Here is a 21492-nt window from a genome sequence, read left to right as displayed (position 1 = left end):
GTACCATTACGTTCAGTGTATGTTATGCTAACGTTATTATTTCAAGTGAAATAGGAAAAATAATTCAAATTTTACATTTAATTATTGCAATTACAATACAATTGCATGTTTTTTGTTCGTATTAAAATAAGTAATACTGCATTCGTAGTAATTGTATTGTTTGTCGCTTTACCTATGTAACTTACTTTCAATACAAGAGTTTCGATGAAAAACTTAAAATGAAATTTATACAGAGTGTTAATAGAGAAGTGCAAATTGTATTTCAATCTAAATATCGAAATTTACCGAATTTTAAATCTGTTATATGTCTTTTAATTGTATTTCTTAAAGAAAATTTCTTTCGAGTGTCGTGATATTTATTTCACTGACTAATTTAAAGATTTTTGAATCATTCGTCTTCTTCAATTTTCACTTCTTAGGCGACGTAAAGTATATTGGAAAAAGGGCAATATTACATATCACGAGCAGATTTTCACTCTCGCATCAGTGATTTTATCCGCCATTACCGAAAATTCCTCTTTACATAATGATAACAACATTGGAAGGATTACGTATCACGAGCAGAACACGTCTCTATCTCTTTTGTTTAGTATGAGCCCAAAAAATGTCCTAGAAACTAGACGAAAGTTTTAAGAATCTGAAGTAAAAATACTAAAATAAGTACTTTTTAGAATGATATCTCTTTTTAAAATGACTCTTGACTCTTTTTCCACGACTCTTGGAAATTGGACCAACCTGTATTTTTAAACGCTCGACTTTAATTGTTTCAAGGAGTATACTTACCTTACTTACCATAACGTGACTTACTTTATCTAACTATACCTACTATAATGACAAAAATGAAACAAAGGAATCGAAATTTTAAAATCTTTTTTTATTTTTTTGAAATGTGTTTTGGCACAGACCTCGTTTTTCAAGCGTGATAAACATTTTAAATTTTTGTTTGAAGTCAAAACATGATTTTATTTTGTCAAAACTGCTTATTTTTATTATATAAACAAAAAATGGTAAATTAAATTCGATCAAAATTAAAATTTTGAGCTTTTTTTAGATATACACGTTTAAACACATTATTCAACCAAAACATAGTTTACTCTTTCGAACCCCATAACAATAAAATTGATTTACTTTTAAGCAAAATATATTTTGGAATGTTTGAGAATCTGTGATAACAAATGTACCGTTAACAGGTTTAAAAAGGTTTTGTAAAATCAAAGAAATGGTGAGGTAGGATTGAATCAAGATTATGAAGAAGTAGAATAATTACAGTGGACCAACTGTAGCCCGGGACTTTTAGAAAAAGGATAGCTTTTAATCCGATAAGTTACATATCAAAGTGATAAAAGATTTCAATCATTTTCTAATTTCAGCCACGAAGAATTCATGTATTTATAATAAATCTGCATTGTAATTACCGTTATAGTTATGCCGGATTACAAGGGGTGTCGGATCAAACAGTGGCCGGATAACCGCGGGTTTACTGTACTAGAATTCAAATAAACATCTCAACAAAAAAATAAACATCTCAACACGTATCAAAGTAAATTGTGCTTTATTTTGAACGTTTGTGACACTTTTTAAAGCTATTGAGTATAAACCTATAAGTGGCCCAAGACATTCTCTATAACTATAACTCACTAAACACGATGTCAGATACATTTGTTATAACGGACTCTCATTCGAATAATAAAATTTGCAGTGAATTATTCCTCTGCCTAAGTTTTTGAGTATCTCGGTCAGACTAACTCGTAAATGAATGTTTGAGGTATTATTTCTTTATTAGCTGTAAATATTTAATTAATTTTATATATAAAATATTATTGATACATTTTAAAACTATTTACAATAATATATATAAATATTTATTATTGAAAATTCTTAGTATTTTTTCCTTTCGTTTTTATTTTTATTATAGAAACATTATAATTTTATTATTATTTTTTTTAAATTTAATTTAATATTTTCTTTTTGATAAAAATTATTATCAATCATCTTCTAAATATAATTTTTAACTCAATCGTATATGTTTTATTATTCATAAAATTTCATCTCTTTCTTAAACAATTCATTAATTTTTTAATCTAAGGTTTTTCTTCTTGAAAATAAAAACGTAATTTTTATTTTTTATTATATTTTAACGTAGTATAGTCCAGTATCAAAGTCATACCTTAAGGAAAAAGTTCAAAAGATTTTCTTTTAATATTCTCCAATGATTTTTATTGGCTCATAAAAACCAGGGAGAATCGAATTAAGTGTTGGGGGTAACTGGGATTCCATAAAAATATGTATACAAAACATTTCATAATGTATTAATTTAATAAGGTTTATGCATTAGACGTTTAAAGTTAATGTATTACACGACGGACGAAAAACATTCGGATTACTGGATGCGTTAGGCTACAACTTCTTTCAAGACAAAAATTTTTAGAACTTCTGACTTTATTGCAAATACAATAACGTTATGTGCTTAGGACATTGTGTGCCAATTTTCCAAGCAACTCTTTTGGTTATATGTATTTACAATAATATCTTTTTGTTTTTGACGCTGAGAGAAAATAATACTTGAGAGAGAAATTTGTGAGGTTTCCAATATTTCAATCACATCCCGTTAAATCAGGGAAACTATAGTGTCTCTTGTGCAGACAATTTTTTTTCAAACTGTTATCTTACACCGTTCTGTTTTTATTAGTAACTGTAAAACAGATATTTGTTTATATTCTAGCCATATTTGTACAAAAGATCTTTTTGAACTCTTTCCTTTAATTTCAAATTGAATTCTTTCTAAATAAATTTAAGCAAGATTGTCACATTCAAATTTGTTTAGTTTATTATAATCATTATTTTTAATCAACAACATTGTTTTAATAACATTTCTGTAAATACGGTATTTAGAGCTAACTATTTATTGTTTTTTTTATTTTTTAATATTCGTAGCAAGTAATTAGGAAGATGTGAAGAATATATTTTAAGAAGAGGGTGCTATTTATATACAACAGTGAATATTTTATGAAAATGTCTAAATTTTTGTTTATCAAATACATTATTTAATTATTTATTTTTCAAAAAACTTTTAATATTTTTTATTTTAATATGTTTCTAAGACAATCTTGCTAGGTAAATTTAATTTTTTTAAGGTTGGTATTTCTACTTTCATTCAAAAAGACTCAGTCCCTTGAAATCCTTTATTGGGAACTGACAAACATGTACCAGCATCTATTGATATAAAAAAGAAGTACATGAGATATCGTGAGTCATTTCGAATTTTCATCGAATCTTGTAGCATTTTCCTTAAATATCAAAAAATATCTTTTTGAATAGAAGTTTTGCAATATAAAACTATGTTCAATGTTTACTAAACCCTTTTAACAATAATAAATTATCCTTTTTTAATTAATTCTAGAAACGAATATACCTATATTTTATAAAGATTAATCCAAACAATTTCTTCACATAAATAAAATAATTAAAAAGTTACAAATTCACTCATTTTTGATATTTCACAGGTGTAAGGCTGTACATACACGTAACGATATACCTGTGCAGTTAAACCTGCACAGGTATAACGAAAATTGGTCTTTTTAACCCTTTTATGTTATCTGATGGATTTCGTATGAAATAAAAGTCAACAGACTCATTATTAGAATTAAACGACTGTCGTTATTTGAAGCTATCTGCATAATTTCAGCCTTCTACCATGTATAATTTTGGCTAATTTGTGCTCTTGGAAAAAATCTATATTATTTACGTAAAAATCTATCAAACAGTTAATCTAACAAGTAAGTAATCTATCAAGTTATTTATTTTTTTAAAAGGGATATTTTTTGTATGATATTTATCTTCTTTTTTTTTTTTTAATTTTTTACGGTTTAAAAATGGGTCAGACGAACTCATTAATCCAATTGCTCATATACGAACTGAAAGTCACTTTGTTCGTCATGAATACTCTATAAAAGTTTCTCCTCGATATTTCTTTAACGAGAATGTACTAATTCGGTAATTTTATGAACATCTATCCCAAAGTTTTGTTAGTGGCTTCTATATTTCTAAGCGTTACAAACTTAGGACTAAACTTAATATACTTTGATATATTTCATGTCAGAGACGTAGGTAATAAGTATTTAAATGTATGGATTAATCTTAATAACAATTTTTTAAATAAATATACTTTTAATAAAAAACAGATATACATTATATTTAATTATTTTTAAATAAATAATTATTTTGCAGCCATTTGAATAATTAATCTAAGTACGCAATTACACAATGTAAATAGTTTATAACGCACCTGAAAAATACATTTTTCACACAAAAATCTATAAAGAATTTTAATTTTACTATTTATTTATATAAACATTGTATATATATATTTATTTATTTATATTTCAATTGGTGTTTTTGCTAAGGTCTAACAATTAAATTTTAAAAAATATCCAAAAACAATATTCCTTAATTAATTGATTGTTTGCATTCAAGATTCTAATATCTGTAATAATCAAAAATAGATCGTATTGGAATCCAATGTACTCTCAAAATACATTCATAAATTTAATTTTATTTCTCCACTAGATGTCATTAGTTATATCTTATTATAGTTAGTAACTTTTTAGGACTTTAAACGTAATTTTTATTTTAAAGTATCTAGAAAAGGCAGGGATGTCTTTGGAAATCAAGAGTTACCGGAAAAAAAAAATTGTAATGACTAATATGATTAACATCTCATTTCCTTTTTCATTCGCCACTTTTGTATCTTTTATAGAAACTTATTGACGTGACTAAAACAAAATGATGAAACTTTCAATCAGCCCATTGTTTGGAGTTTTTTTTTTCAGTAAATTTTCTTATAGTCTCCAACTTCTGTTGGCTTAGCTAAAAAAATACTTTAACTAAATAAGCTGTCAAATGCTATAAAATTTTCGGTATATCATAGGTCTTTATAACAAACAAACAATTATTTAGGAATAAACACGGGAATGAGTTTTTCCCAAAATAATTTTTACATAAAAACGAAGTAAAATTACTAGAACTAAATAAATTGTTCATGGTAAATGTGCTTCATAGTTTTATTATTAAAACATTATTTCTCTGCTGCTTCACTTAAATTTGAGATTTAAAATCTCAAATCCTTCTCGAATCTTTTAATTCGAATGAAATTTAAGTTTTTATGGATGTTCTCCTAATACTGAATGCAGCAAATAACAAAATAAAGATTAATGTTTTTTAGGAGAACATATTTCAAATTGAACTATTTTATATTTAGCACTGCGGATTTCGGCACGGGTGTGCTAGTACTTTTTAATATAGGGCACATAATATAAGCATGGCCAAAATTTTTCCCATGATTCTTTGAAATTTTTGTTTTGTTTGACATCTTATTGATATAATATTAATTTTAATAATTCTAGTAATTTTGACTTCGAAAATAAATTAGAAACTAATCGAATACATTGTATTCTAGTATAAGATTATCAATGATAATCTATGAAAAGTCTAAGTGTATAATGAAAAAATTTCCAAGTTGGATAGACTTGAAATTTTAATCTATTTTGGTTACAAATATGAAATATTTTAATAAGTCTTAAGCATACTTCCACAACTTAGCACAGCTGTTAAATACGCAAGCGCAATATACCGCAAATACAATTCTACTCGATCAAGGCTTCTATGATAAATTTTCTTAAGCAATAAATATGTTTTCGATATGGTGAAGTATGTTCAACCCTTATTTCAATATAATAAGTCTTGGAAAAGATTCTGAAAAGGACAGTCATTTTTATTTTCGATTATGTGTTTTTGAACAGTTTACTATAAAAACTCGGCTATTTTCGAAGGTAAAAAAAGTTGTTTATACATTTTGAATGCTACCACACGTGAAGTGATAAAATTTTAGGATCTTTTAGAAAGTCCATCCTTGCTTTAAGAGAATTTTACCCTCATGTTGAATATAGTTTTTGATAAAATTCTCTTATTTGTAAATGTTTCTATTTTTTATCTTAAGTCACTCAATGCAAAATTAGATATTGTCAAAAATTATTTAGAATATACAGGATGGGCATTTTATGGATCCTTTTCGTGTTTTTCAGTTTAAATATTATTAAATTTTTTTAATATAAAAATAACAGAAATAATGGAGGCCTCAAAATCTATTTTCTTTCAAAATTACTTACCATTTTCCTTGCTTATAAAAAATGAATTGTATTTCACAGTCAATATTAACAATCTTTAAGTTATGAAGCATTTCTAAACTGTATAGACAGCTGGGTATAATATATAGACAGATAATAAGTATTTATATTTATTATAATCAGATGTCTATGAATATATCTGTCAAACTTATTTGTGTTATTTCGTATAGTGATACCCATATTACGTCATCAAATTGGATGCCCGCGTTTTTGACAGTTTAAAAAAGTTGAAAATTTAATTTAAGTTTTTAAATAGTGGAATACCCTATTAAAGATAATTGAAAATTAATTTTTCTAAAATGCATAAATGTTACTCTGCTGAGAAATGCTTCACTAGTTAAGTTTTCCATGCTTGGCATCTATGAAATGACAAGTGATTCGAAATAAAAATAATTTTAGGACACTCTTCATATATTTTGATATAACAAATCCAAAAATAAAACTCTTCACTCGTGGGGGTGTTCTCGACTAACATCAACAGTATGCACTCGTGAACTATCTGTTGGTACAAGATCTAACTTTTCTGGTTCAACGTCAGGCATTATGATGCACATAAAACTTTTACCAGATGTACTATCCCTCGGATAAACGGTAACTGGAGCAAATTTATCACTAGCACCTTCCACATAGGCGCATAATTTTTGATAAACATCGGGAAAATGGCGTCGCAAACTAACACCACGCTGTTTTAATTGTCGTTGAATATTTGTGAAACTAATTTCTCTAGATTTTTGTACTGATGTTTGATTTTTATTGCCTGGCAGTGAGGTTAAGATTAATGTTTCTGGATTATCCATTTCTCGCGTTATATTACATGGAGATTTTGATCGATGCGGTGTGGTATTTGAAATTTGTTGATTGGAAACACTTAACGCTGATTTACTTAAACGTAATTTAGCACAACGTGAAACTAGCTGGCGTTCCCATTTGATTGTACCACTTGCTGGAACTTCTGACACAACGCACACAGCTACGTATAGGACAACGCGAGTTTCTGGATTATAACTTTTACAAATTTTAACTAATTCGGAAAATAATTCAGGACCCATTTCAGACGGTAATAAATCTGACCAACGAATATATGTGGGTTCTGATAAATGTTGTAATCCATGTTCAATAAATCGTTCAGCTGCTTCAGGACTTGCAAAAAAACATTTCACAACACCAGGTCCAAGTGATAAATAACCACGACGTGCAATGACAGAAATATGATTCAACGATTCAGGATCATCCTTTGCTTTTGCTAATATTTGGCGACATAATGTACTGGCACGGGAATGTAAGCAAGTTTTTCGATGTTTTTCCCAATGAGCTCGCCGACATTCCCTCGAACAATACGAATAATTACAATTATGACAATTTTTAAAATATTTTTTCGCATGTTCGTGTGTTGCTTGATTTGTACATTTTGTGTAGCGACATTTAACGAAGTTCGTAGTTAGTAAATCGATTTGACCCGATTCAGGTGTAGTGTGGAAGCTTACACGTCGTTGTGGATCATCATCTGGTTTCGGGTGCATTGTGTTACCTTCACTTCGCCTGCGTATCGAATCATAATGAGTAGAATTTGAACCAACACTTAATAGTCGATCACGATTACTTCCTATTGCTTCGCCTATGAAATGTCCTGGACTACTATTAGCTGATCCCATCCCTAAAAAAAGTTTTAATACATTTTATAAGATTTTAATATTTTTTGTGGATATACTGCACCACAAAAAAGGCTCGCTTTTTGAGATAATCGATTATCAGTTTGGAATAAAATAATTTTTCCAGTGTGCCAATTTTTGTGGAGCAGTGTTTTTGATTGAACTAATCTAAAAAAGAGACAATTGAAGCTAATTGTAAGAAAAATTTTAGAGAAAGGTTTTTATTTTTTATGAACGAATGCAAAAAAAGCAAATTAAACAGATACTTCTGCAAGCTTAAAAGTTGAAGCAAAAAAGCGTGATATGACGTCACAGAATAGCAATATATACAGGTGGTACATTTTAATCTATGAATCTTAATATTTCGCCAGAAAGGCCACCTATTAAAAAATAACCTCAGCAAAAATTGAATAGTTTGATGGGGGACATCATATTCTGACATCAGAGGACATTCTGATAAAAAGTGTTATTCTATTTCTTACCGTGTAGAATCTAAATTGAACGTGATGCAAACTCTACAATTTTTGTTCAGGTCATTTTAAATAGGTGGCTCCTCTGATGAGATATTCAGATGCATAGAATAAAATGGCCCACCTTACATATTTATATCTTATGCCCAAAAAAGCGTACGCCTTTCTCTAAAATTGTGTGATCTAAATTGATTTGTCTAAATTTGTATTTGTATAAATATGTGTAAAATGAATTGGCGAAGCAAAAATCAGATAAGAATATAATAAACATGACGAAATAGTTGATTTACGGTGCACGATAGTAATGCGATAAAAGTGAGATAAAAGATGATTATTATTATTATTTTAGGCTGTAATTGAACCCGTACAACCTAATATACGAAACTTACACATGTCTCCTACCTTGGAGACTTGGGGATGGTGCTCGTGTTGATGGCGGTAATCCTAACAGTGAATCCAAGACATCTTCTAATGTTGTTGAACCGGGCGATGGTCTTGTTACCGCTGGTCGTGCTAGGCTGCTTGAACTTGAATTTGCATATGAGTAGCAACTTCCTGTAAAATTGATTAATTAGAAAATTTTTCATTATTCCTGAAGAATGTTATAGGTATAAAGCCACCGTTCATTTTTTTGAATTATTTTTTTACAAATCAAAAATTTGTGAAGATTTAGTCCTTAAGTAGCCACATGCTATATTTTTTATTGCGCCACCAGCTTCATTTATTTTTTGCTTTTAGATGGAAAATAAAGGCTTTTCTGCTTAAAAAATCCAAATGAAGTTTTTTTCACCATTTATTGTCTTATTTTTTTTTGGGTTTATTATCCGGCGAAACGTATTCATTTTAAGGTGGTAACACAAATAATTTTTCGGGAACCACATTAAAATTTTCAAAAAATGTACGTTGTCTTTATAGCAATTATTTCTTGGCTTTTGATTATGAATTTAATGAAATAATAATAAAGTTTTAGTCAAAGAAAAGAAATGCCATTGAAGATATATTTACTTTTGTTAAATGGAAAACAATTGATGCGTTTGTCAACTGTAATAATTTTTCTTTATACAAGAAGCTTTCAAAAAATTATGACTTATTTAGAGAGGGAACAGTATTGATAAAAGAAAACGTACAGCTAACTGCTAGCTGAGAAATATCTACATGCATTTTAACATAAAAATGGGGTCAACCTCGAAATGAGAGATAATAAGCTGTGTCTACGTCGTAAGTTATTCAAGATCAGAGGTTAAAAAAGTTAACTTTTCGCCATTACCTCGGTTTCTGTTGCTCCAAAGGTGTGTCAAATATTTAATTACATCTGTAATTAAAATTGACACGAGATTTTATCAGACTATTGAGGCAACTTTTAGAACGTCAAAATGTAACTATATACAAAAATTCAGCATATTATCTCACATTCCGAGGTTAATTCCTAATTAGACTGGGCTATGATTACAAAAGGTTTTAATAAATCCATTTGACTAGAGTTGTAAATGCCATTTGATCTATATTCTCTTCTAAATACAAACCAACTTTATATTGGTGGAATTTATGGAAGAAGTTATGCGACCTGAGTAGCTATTACTTTCGAAGAATTTTGAGCATCTTGTATCATTTTTGTTTAGTAAAGGATTAGCGAAAATGTTATTGAAAGTAAGAGTGCAATGCATTCAAGGATTTGTACAAAATTTTAGAATTGTTTTAGATGTAAAAATTTGCATTATATACATGCGGAATTATTACGCAAACCGAACTTACCACTCATTAGTTTTTATTTAAAATATCATCTACTACTTTTTTTTGATATCCTATTTTTAGACAGGCAGCTACCAACATTATTTTTGGGTGGAATCTAACTCATAGTCTGGTTAAAGAAATATCAAAAACATTGAATAAATCGAAATCGAAGAAACCGCTTATTTTTTTAGGAAACCTTTTACAGTGTGTTGTTTAGGTCTTAAATATCATTAGTTAATTAAACAGACCTTGCGTCAAGTGTTCTAGCCCCCTTCGAAACTGGATAAAACTTCACAAAAAACTGTATTTATTTCTACACATGCTACAAGGTTAAACATCATCGCCCATTAAATAAAAACATGCCTATTCATTATCTTAAATCAACAGGATATTTTTGGGAGGATTTACCCAGTCTCGGGTGAGTTGAAACATTTTCCCAAGTTCTGTTTAGTTAACTAATGATATTAAATTCCTAAAGAATACCTTGCAAAAGATTTCATAAATAGACTTAACGGTTTCTTCATTTTTAATTTATCGTTTTACATATTTGACTCGACTATCAATAAAACTTTTTTTAACGACTGTCTAGTGAATTATAAAAAGTCATTTTCAACGAATATAAAATAAAAATAAAAATCTCTGAAATATAAATAATGAAATAAAAATAAGCACGTAAGGGGTGTATCCGTCGGGGAAAAATTTCAGATTCGATGTTTATTTAAAGGCTTTAGACTGAAATACCTAATTTGCCATTGTTCGTCAAGATTTTATTAAGAAATATCTAAAGATTATTAAAGGATTTTGCCAAGTTCAACGATTAAGTTGGCAAGTTTTTTAAATTGTTTTTCATTTTTGAAAATTTCTTTTCTGTTTTTTGGTATTTGTAATGTCTTGGAACTTGATCAACCGAAAAATCACAGACAACCAAAAAAAAGCTTCATTTGCCTCAAAAGGTTTACATTTGATAGCAGTCAAAAAAAAAAGATAGTTCGCCATGGGGACTGTCGACGGCAGCGAATTCTTAAAACTTTGGAATAACTGTGTTTTTCATCATACGCCATCTATTAACAGTAATCAAAAATTAACAAAGATCAGAATCACTTAGTTAATAGTCAAATGTATGTATAGCTTTAATAATTATTACAATTTAATAATTATTTTCCTACGTTACGATGTTTTATCTGTAGCTATATTCATAGCATGTTGCTGACTCTTATTATACATAAATTACATATCGTTTAGCGCGCCTATAGAAGATTTCTCTTCAAAATTCGATCAGATTTTTGATTCATAACCTCTTGATCATTATTAAGGGACGTTTTTCAAATGTGAATATACGAAAAAAAAAAATTGAATCCGAAATTTCTGCCAGACAGATTCGTCCTTATGTGCTCAGTTAAAAAGAATATACATAAATTAAAAAAAATAAAAATAAAATATAAAATAATAAAATAATTTATTAGAAAGATCATATTATATAATAAAAATGATCCTAAAAAATACATGCACATAAAATTTGTTTTGCTTTTAAAATGTAAACTAAAAATAATAACAATAATAATAAAATATTTTGCTTTTCTTTTAAATTCTTCTCATACTTATAATGCACAAATATTGAATAATTAATAATAATTATTTGTTTTTATATTAATTAAAAATTAATTTTACCAAACTATATATACGTTTTTTTTTCTTTTTTTTTAAAATAATATAATAAATACAAAAAAATTAATATTTTATATTATTTTGAAAAATAATCAATTATTTTTTTTAAATAAGCTCTGTGCTTAAGTTTATTTATGTATTTTGTTATTTATGTTGAGTGGCAGGCGAATGGGAAATTTAATTTTTACATTGCACCAATTTTGAAATTTTTTTTTAGCACCAATTGTAGTATTTAGTCATGGATGGATGATTTTGGGAGATAATTCTTTGGAAACTTATGCGGGAATAATTTTTTTTCAATTTTATTTCGAAATTACAAGTTTATGACGTCAGAATCTTAAATACGATACTAGCTCCGTCAATTTCAGAACATTAATGATTTTAGATCTTTCCCAATAAGATGTTAGACCTTTATTCGATATCTATTTAATTTAAATATAATTAACCTGTCAGCACTCGCGTCAACCCTTCGGTAATCTTTTGTCTTGTACTGCGATATTTGCCCTCGCGTTCAGCACATGCGTCAAATATTTCGCGCGTTAAATATTCTTTGCATATTAAAAATGGCGATTTTATATGGAAATTAAATATACTCATAGGTTATGTATCAGTAAAACAATATTTTTGACACATAAATTTCAACGATTTATACCGTACAGAGCCGAATATCCGTAAGCTAACGAAACTACACGAACAAGCACGAAAATTTAAGAAGTTAATATTTTTTGCTTACATCTTTAGTCTCGTGATGAAAGAAATTCTCACAATTTTTCTTTATTTTACTTTAAAATGATCAATTTTTTAAAAGAAATAAAAATAATCCAAACTTATTGAATCGAAAATAAATTATTCGGACATAAATTCAAAGAATTTTATTGAAACCAAATAAGAATTAAGAATTTTGAATGATAAAAATTTCATTTTTTGAGGGGGGCTAGAAGAAATCACAAACATCACAATTTACACACTGGATAAACTATGAGGTGATCTAATTAATAAAAAAAATAAATTGAAAGAAAAATATTAAATTTTGATCAAAAATAGTTTAAACATTTATTTGGTTTTATCTCAATTGTCAATTATTTTTGATTAGAATAATTAAAAAAAATCGTCAGTTTTCGGTATGTTTCGGGAAAAATATACTTCGTAAAACTCTTAAATAGTTAAGAGAGCTTATTATGCCTTTGTTTTTATTCTATTTAATAAATGCTTCTTTTTTTTTTTAATAATAATTTAATTATAAAATATTTTAAAATTAAATAAAACAAATACTAACTGAACCGATTTTGTACATTTTGGATTATTTAATAATATTTTTTAATTAATTATACACGGGTTTTTATGCGAGAAATGAAAAAAAAATATTTTTCGAAATTTTGATTTACGTATTTTGAGAAAATTTTGTTTTGCTATTTTTATTTAGCATTCGTGGTTAACTTAGTAAACTAAAATTTTGGTTTTCAATCTTTTAAAAATACAATTTTAAAAGTATAATGCATTTTTTTAAATTCGTCTTTATCGATCGATTGGTTCTTAAAATAAGACTACCCAGAAGAATTGAATTCATAACCTCTCTCTTCTGTGTAGTATATCTTAAGAATCAATCGATCGATTTCAGTTTTTTTAGCATGGTTTAAGAGAGAATTTTATGTTCTCTCAAATGAGGTATCACAAAGTAGGAAGTGCCGTTTGAAATTTCTAAAATGGGGTGGGTGGGAGTGAAGGAATGAAACCTAAAATTTTCTAGGTACCATTTTTGAACTTTCCCGCCGATATTATTTACGACGGATATCTAAATTGACGTGTTTTCACGCGAAACAATTATCGCATCAGGTCAAGAGGGTTTAGTGGTGGATACTTTTGAAATATATATATAAATTTTAACGATGGTCATTTTTGACATCTATTAGGTAAGATTTTTTTTCAAAATTCCATCATCAGTACAAAAGCAATAGCTTCATTTCCTTCGGGAATTCGCTAAAAATTGATTTGGGTACTTGGGGAGGATTTAAAGACATTTTTTCATGCAGAATATTTTTGAGTAACATCAGGTTAAAAAAATGCATTTTACGGTAAATTGCTCCTTAAAAGACACAAGATATAGTCAGAATGTTTTTTAAAAATTATTACAAACAAAATAAATTGTGGTCAGTCAAAAAAAAAAGAAATAAAAAAACGACAAATTCATCCATAAATTATACAAAAAAACTAAAAAATGAACCTTAAAAATAAAATAGAAATATGTTAGGCGAGCATTAACTCACCAGTGGGATTAACACTATTTTTTGTTTTTAAATCAAGATGCAACGCTGGATAATGTGTTGATCGTACTGTATCCATAGATATCTCTGATGATGCATCTGTTGGTATTCCCATTGGTGTTTGAGGTGAATCTAATGGTCGTGTTCCCACAAACGATGACTCTAGCCAACAGAATTTTTGACTACCACGACTTGCAGGGCTAATAGATCGCTGACTTGCTGTCTCTTGTGTTTCATAATCACGAAATCGTGGAGATGTGGACATTGATTCACGATCTGAACTTTCTCGTCGATTACTATTTGACATCACATGCAACGAATCTGTTGGATTCGTATCAGGTGTTAAACCACTCACATAATGAACGATAGCTGAAGTAACCTCTTTTATTGAAGTTTGTATTTCGCTATTATTTGCCGTTGTTGTTCCCGCGGGTGGTAAAAGACTTGAAGCTAATCGTTCAGCGGGTGTACGTGGTTTTGTAAGCCGTTCTTGTGATCGCCAACCTAAATATGGTTGACGATAGTTAAAACTACTTCTTGTAGAACTACATGGTGATGTTGTACCGTTCGCTGTTAGCCCTGTAATCGGTTGTCGATAATTAAAGCTACTTCGTGTTGAATTACATGGTGACGATGCTGTTGAATTTAATTTTGATGTTGACCATCGTGTAAACCCACCAATTTGTCCCCCAGTTCCTTGCGGTGAAGGACTTAATAAAATGGGTGATTGTCGCGAACCGCCTAAACTACTTAACGATGTAGTTTTACCCGACAAACCGGACCATTTGGTGTTTTCCCGTTGTTGTTTTTTAAGTAGAAATCCTTCTCGTGGTACTTGCGAATGTTTGAACCATTCAGGGACATTTAATTTTTGTAATGAACGCTGTACACGTAATTGATGTTCAGACATGACACGTTCGCCAGTTCCTCCTTTTTGTAATTCGTTCTCTGGCGGCTGAAACAAAGAAAATTACAAAATTAGTCTCAAAATTTTTTTTCATTAGTAGTTTCAGAAATATTTTTCGGGACATAGGTCATTTAATGGGCTTAAAACTAAAGTTTATACGAATTTTTTGGTTTATTTTTTTCCAGAGAACATATTCCTGAAATAGTGCCGTATGTCTTCTAGAATAGAACATATTTCGTAAACAAAGAGCTTAGAAAAAATTATTTCTAGTTTATTTAGAATATTACTTTTTATAAAGATGATTGATTATATTCCTATCAAAAATCTAAAAATAAACTTTTTTATATTTCCGTTCGATACTTTTGCAAAACGTATACACACACCTTCACACACATATACACAAAAACCTCACGGTTTGTAACAAAAATAGATTTTTATTATGAATTTGGTTTACAGTGAAAAATAAAAGTCGGTCAAGTATGGAAATTTCGTATATTGTATGTTTCGTATACAATAAACATGGAGTAAAAAAAGTTTGTGTATTTATATATGTTTAAATTAGGCCAATGATTAATTGACTAGACAACATATCGGGATAAACTTTTTATAAATAATACAGAATGTGTTGTAATAATCGACTGCATTTGGGCGTTTGGCTAAATACTGATTGGGTTTAACTACTAATCAGTGGCGGATTTAGCGGCGGATGCCACCCTAGCCGAGATATCCCGCTCTTTTCGCTTTGCGAGGGAGTGATTATTATTAATTTTTTTTCTTGATATCTGGTAGATCTGATCCATTTATAATCATCATTTTGAACCATAAATTAAAGAGTTCTGTAAAAATTAAAAATATTAAATGTCAAACAAATCATAGTCAACTTTTCTGATATACTCAATGAATTATGACTATTTTACATTTAACAAAATTAAAAATTGTGTATATCAAGAGAGGGTGGAGGCTATAAAGCGGTGTTTTTTACTTTTAAGCCCAGTGAAGCGGGCGGCTATCAATCTAGTCTAGTATACATTCTGTAAAAATTTAAAAAATGGTAAATGTCAAATTAAATTTAATTTTTGTTTTCTAATATATCTTTATAAATTATAGTTCATGTGTTATTCTGATATATCAGCCATATTGCTGTACAGTTTCATTAAAAACCATTCGCTAGTTTTAGCGTGAAAGCGTAACAAACACACAAACAAACAAACAAATAAACAAACATGCTTACTTTAACATTTATAATATATAGGGATTAATTTAATAATGAAGAGTAAGTAAAACTCTAAATTTGTTTTCATTAACTGTAAAAATACTTTTGAAATTAATGATGCAGTCCGGACACGTGCCCAAACCCCATTTATATGGATTAAAGTGAATACAAAAATAAAATTTCTAATTAAATAACACGTGACCTATACAGTTAAAACTTTGTATACGGCTTTGCAAATTTTTCATATAAAAATATGTTATGCGTTTTCCTTTCATAAAGTTAATATTAATAATAATTATTATACGACTATATTTCATTATTAAATCGACTGTGATAATACGTGTTCATTTGAGCGGCGAATGTTTAGGTCACGAACTAAAGGGGAAAAGAGTTAATACTTTGTTGTCGTAATAATTAAAAGGGTAAACCTCGGTGTTACGTGCCGTGCAAACAATAGGTTATTTGATTGGTTTCTTGTAAACTAACTTTCAATTATTTTATGTAATTCAAAAAAATATATAAAAAGTAAAAATACTATAATAACCCATTGACTTATTACTGAATCACTGAGTTATTTTTAGTTTTACAATACCACGCAACTACAAAAATATATAAAATATTATGCGCAAGTGATGCTTATAAATTTGATAATATAGATATCGCTCTTCAATCATCAATACTCTAACTATAATCGTCTTTGTTCATGAAATGATGGATCTTCGATGATCTCAAAATTAAATTAAAATTTTTTTTTTATATCATCGACAACCTTATATTTTTATGGTATTATTATAAACTACAAGATTGTCTAAATATTTTAGATAGTTTTTTATCACACTCTCTAGATTTTTTGATATAGAAATATCCAATTGAAAAGAATAACGTATATGATTCATCAGTTATTTCAGCTAACTTTGAATGATAAAATAATAATAAAAAGCCCGATGACCTAAGAATTTTTTGTGATTTTTGGAAACTTTGCTAATCAAAAAAATTTATTTATAAAGTTTCATTGAAATCCTTAGTATAATATTTGCATATCTCCTTAAATAAACATAATGACCCTGATTCAGTACAAAATACCACATTTACCCTATATGTCAGTTTCAACGCTTTGTTGTGGGAGCAATGAACGTGTATGTATTTATATTGTTACATTAGTCACATAATGTGAAGAACATTTATTATTGTACGTTCGTTAGTGTTTGTAAGCGGCGACACTGATTTTAATTTTTCTTTGTTTTTACACCGACGTTATTATGTGCTTAAAGAAGCAAATAATAATAAAAAAATTCACTCTCAACTGGCTAGAAGCCATCACATATTACAATATTGTAAAAACATTGAAAACTTTTGAAAAAAAAAAAAAAAAATAGCGAAGTAAAAAGAAATTATCCACGGAAAATATTTTACTATTCGATCATGGATGATAGTTGTGGTTCGTAAATGTAAAGTTTTGATTAAAATTTAATTATGTTTATTCGCACCGTGCGTGAGTTTTTTTGGAGGTGTTTCCATGGTAACGATACACTACTTTAATAATTATAGAATTGTATGGATGCATATATAATTGTATGGATTGCATTTATGACTTACATTGAAAATTTAATATTATTGTCTCACAAATTTAAATAAATAATTATGATAATTTACATTTGAAAAATAATATTTATGCAATATGATTTGTTATTTTCACAATTTTTAATGCATTAAGTTTAATTAATTAGTGTTTTTCAATAATTTTAATTTGACATTTTCTATAACATTGACATGTAAAGAATTGCAAATTAGTCATAACAGCTTCCTTTATCGCCAAAATTGTTCACTGAAAGCGCTGGCATCAATTTTATTGTCCCTACCATGACTACGCACACAACGAATACTAAATTGATGAATAATTATAGTTATTTATACATTACCTTTTTAATAGAACGTATATCAGTAACAGAATATGCTGATTTCATTTTAATTAATTTTTAAAGTTTAGGTTCTACCTATAATATTAATATAATATAAAGTGCTTTAAGGTTATTAGTTAATTGTCAAGCTTTGGTATTGGAAAGCTTTAATGTATAACAAAACGACCACGCATATTATATGCATATACGTATACAACATACACAATACATTTTATCTAACTGACTAAAATTAATAATCAAACCACCAGTTCAATTAACTATTTCTGTACGAAAAACACTTTGTAAAATATTAATTAATTTTGTCTATACATATACAAGTTGTTCTATAATTGACTGCAGAACTCTTGACTTCCTAAATAAACTTATAAAGGCGAATGAAAAAGTTCTTTATCAAAGGATCTCGCACAAAGTATATGTAATCTGCATTTCGGTCAAACTTTTTCAAATTTTGGGGAATGATAGTTTAAGCCATTCTGAATAAAAGTTCCCATGGTCACAAGTCATGAAAATGACAAGATTTTAAGTTATCGCTAAATTAAAATTGGAAAATGTACTCATTTATATAAACAAAATTAATGTAATTTAAATGTCGAAAATCATGTAGCTGAAAATATTGATCTTAACAATTCATATTATTGATCCACTGAATATTTAACACTGCTTCTTCTTTGAATTTCGTAACATATTCTTCAAAAAAACAAGAATTAAAAAACAACACCTTTACATTAAAAAACACACGTATGCATGTAGTTATACGTGTCTGTATATGTATTTGCCTATACACACATAGGCATATATTATACAAATAAGTACATTTTCCAACTTTAATTTAGCTGTAACATGAAATCCTGCCATTTTCATGACTTGTGACCATGGAAACTTTTCTTTAGAATGATTTAAACTATCATTTGCCAAAATTTGAAAAAGTTTGACCGATATGCAGATTACATCTAATTTGTGCGAGATCTTTTCGATCTGAGATTTCCGTGATAATTATACGACAGTCAAATTCTACATTAAAATCGCAAAACGCGGTATAAAGCTGCTTTTTTCGCATGTTATTTGGGACCGCATAGGGATGTGTGAAATTATGTTTTGCTTCAAATTTTCGGACTTTTTTCACGTTTTCACGTATTACGCAGGCAGCATAACTTTTTTTTGCTCGCAAAACGTAGTTCACACGACCATAAAAAGTCTATATAATATACTTAAAAAAACATTGATTATTAATAGATTCCAAAACAGGAAAGTACAAGTTATCAAATGAGCAATTGAAGTTCGAAATTCGATTCGAAACTGTAGTGTCTTTTGATGAGTATATTTTAAAAGCGCTTTAGGGTGCCGATAATTGAAATAAAAGCTAACAAAACTATAAATTCACAGTTGCACTATACATGTGAGTTTAGAGAAACACTGATAAAATATTTAATTCTATAACACAATTTATATTATATATTGCATTATATTTCACATTTATATTATATATTAAAAACACATGTTAACCGTTAAGTGAACTTTTTATTTGAACATTACAGAATATGCGGATCTCGATTAATATCGACCTTCAATGGTCAGAAGAAATTGGTTACTAGGTAAATATCTACAACTGCATGATTTGGTTTAAATAAAATATTCCAATTTTAAAATCATTACGTCATCGTTTGCTTTGTGTATTTAATTAGCACAGGTATGCTATTATGCATGTATTTGTTATATTTGATGTTTGTAAAATGCAAAATAAATCGATTAATCGGTGAAAAATTGAATCGATTATTGAGCCAGTATTTACATATTTATTACCCCGACTATACACTGACGAGGGTTATGTGTTTGACCGATGTGTATGTATGTTCATCTGTTCCCACCTATCTTCTAAACTACTATCATATTATCATCGTCTTGATCGTCTGCTGGTTATATGCTATGTTGCGTCACATTAAATTAAATACGGCGCCCTCTAGTGGACATAAAGCATTGATAGCACTTCTCAAATATATGTATGTTGTTATATTTTCTCACGAAATTATAAAACCCAAAATGGTTTAAATAAAAAAAGCTCGAAAACTAACGACAACTACAGAATCGCGCTCATAAAAGTATGAAAACAAGAAAATATTTTCATCTGAAATTGTTAAGATAAATCAAATTGTCATTACAGTCGGGGGATCTCTTAGATTAAACAGTTTTCCATAGGACCGAAAAGAGGTCCCCGGATTGTAATGACGATTTTACTTATCATAACAATTTCAGACGAAAATATTTTCTTGTTTTTATACTTTTTAGAACGCGATTCCGTAATTGTTGGGGTTTTAGTTTTCGAACTTTTTTATAATATGTATTTCAACAATCTGTAATTAAACTACCGTACAAAAACTTTTACGGGAGTATTTTTTCTAAGCTACGCTGAACAGTACATAAAATCGAAAAATTTCGTTTCAAATTGAATTGGTAAAAATACAATTGATAAGAATAAACTTGGAAATTCGCCCCTTCTTCTCACTGTCAAATATTTACAATAACTTCATTTCACATCCTCAGGTGGTGGTTATGTGTTAGAAAATTTCTATAAATATCTGTGAATGGTAAATAAAAAACTTAGGGATATGGAACTATTGTTTAATTTTAGTACATGTTACTAAACTTCTATTTACCATTCACAGATAGCGCTTATGTACTAAAATTAAAAAATAGTTCTATTTCCCATTCACAGATGGCAATTTATTGACATAATCACTTATCAATATTATTTATAATTTATATAAGTTTTGTTTGAAATTTAACTTATGTCGCAGGTCCCCAGATTCATACATTTTTTTCTAAGACTATTATTTTTTGAGTAATTTTGAGGTGCCGGTATTCTTTGTACACCCGGTATCTATCGATTAAAATTAGTCACCTTATATCTACATATATTTTTTACATGCTAACTACATTTAAATTTATACAAAATATGTTAAGTTGATACGTAGATAGTATAGGTACATATACCATGTATGTTTGTACCATCTAGGCATATACATATCTGTAGTATGACGGAATACATCTGTTTAGTAATGCATCTAAGCGAGAGGTATTATATATATGTATTGGACATTAGTTGGAAGACCCTTGGAGAGTGGGAGTTTTTTAGTTACAGATAACTAGTAAATATGCAACAAAACTCCCACTCTCTGCATGCATACAACAGAAGGTCTGTCGTATGGTATCCGGTGTTTTACGACACATGTATATAATACCTCTCGCTTAGATGCATTACTAAACGAATGTATTCTGTCATACTACAGATATGTATATGCCTAGATGGTACAAACACACATGGTATACCTAGCCGTAGTACCGTAGTAAGTATTGTCCTAGACGTTTGTGATGTATGTTTACATTTGTATTATCTACGCTTACTTACTACTTCCTTCAATACTGCAATATGCATTTTTATTAATAAAATGCATACAATGTTTTTATAAAATATTATGCACAGATGAATTGAATTGAGTA

The 21492-nt window shown here is 28.5% G+C and overlaps 1 protein-coding gene across 1 annotated transcript in view; it reads right to left on the bottom strand.

The window, feature by feature from the left end:
• Positions 1–6458: 6458 nt before the first annotated feature.
• LOC123291441 overlaps positions 6459–21492 on the bottom strand; it is a 179646-nt gene continuing 164612 nt past the window's right edge. Inside the window, exons 5-7 of the mRNA XM_044871730.1 lie at positions 13962–14913; positions 8704–8856; positions 6459–7836 (exon numbers count right to left, since the gene is read on the bottom strand). Coding sequence (XP_044727665.1) covers positions 6629–7836; positions 8704–8856; positions 13962–14913 — 2313 coding nt within the window. The 3' untranslated portion in view covers positions 6459–6628. The remainder of the gene's footprint in view (positions 7837–8703; positions 8857–13961; positions 14914–21492) is intronic.

This window comes from Chrysoperla carnea, chromosome 2, assembly GCF_905475395.1.
Source record: "Chrysoperla carnea chromosome 2, inChrCarn1.1, whole genome shotgun sequence".
Classification (NCBI taxonomy): Eukaryota; Metazoa; Arthropoda; class Insecta; order Neuroptera; family Chrysopidae; genus Chrysoperla; species Chrysoperla carnea.
Note: the sequence above shows the minus strand (reverse complement) of the source record. Positions and strands in the feature narration are given on the sequence as shown.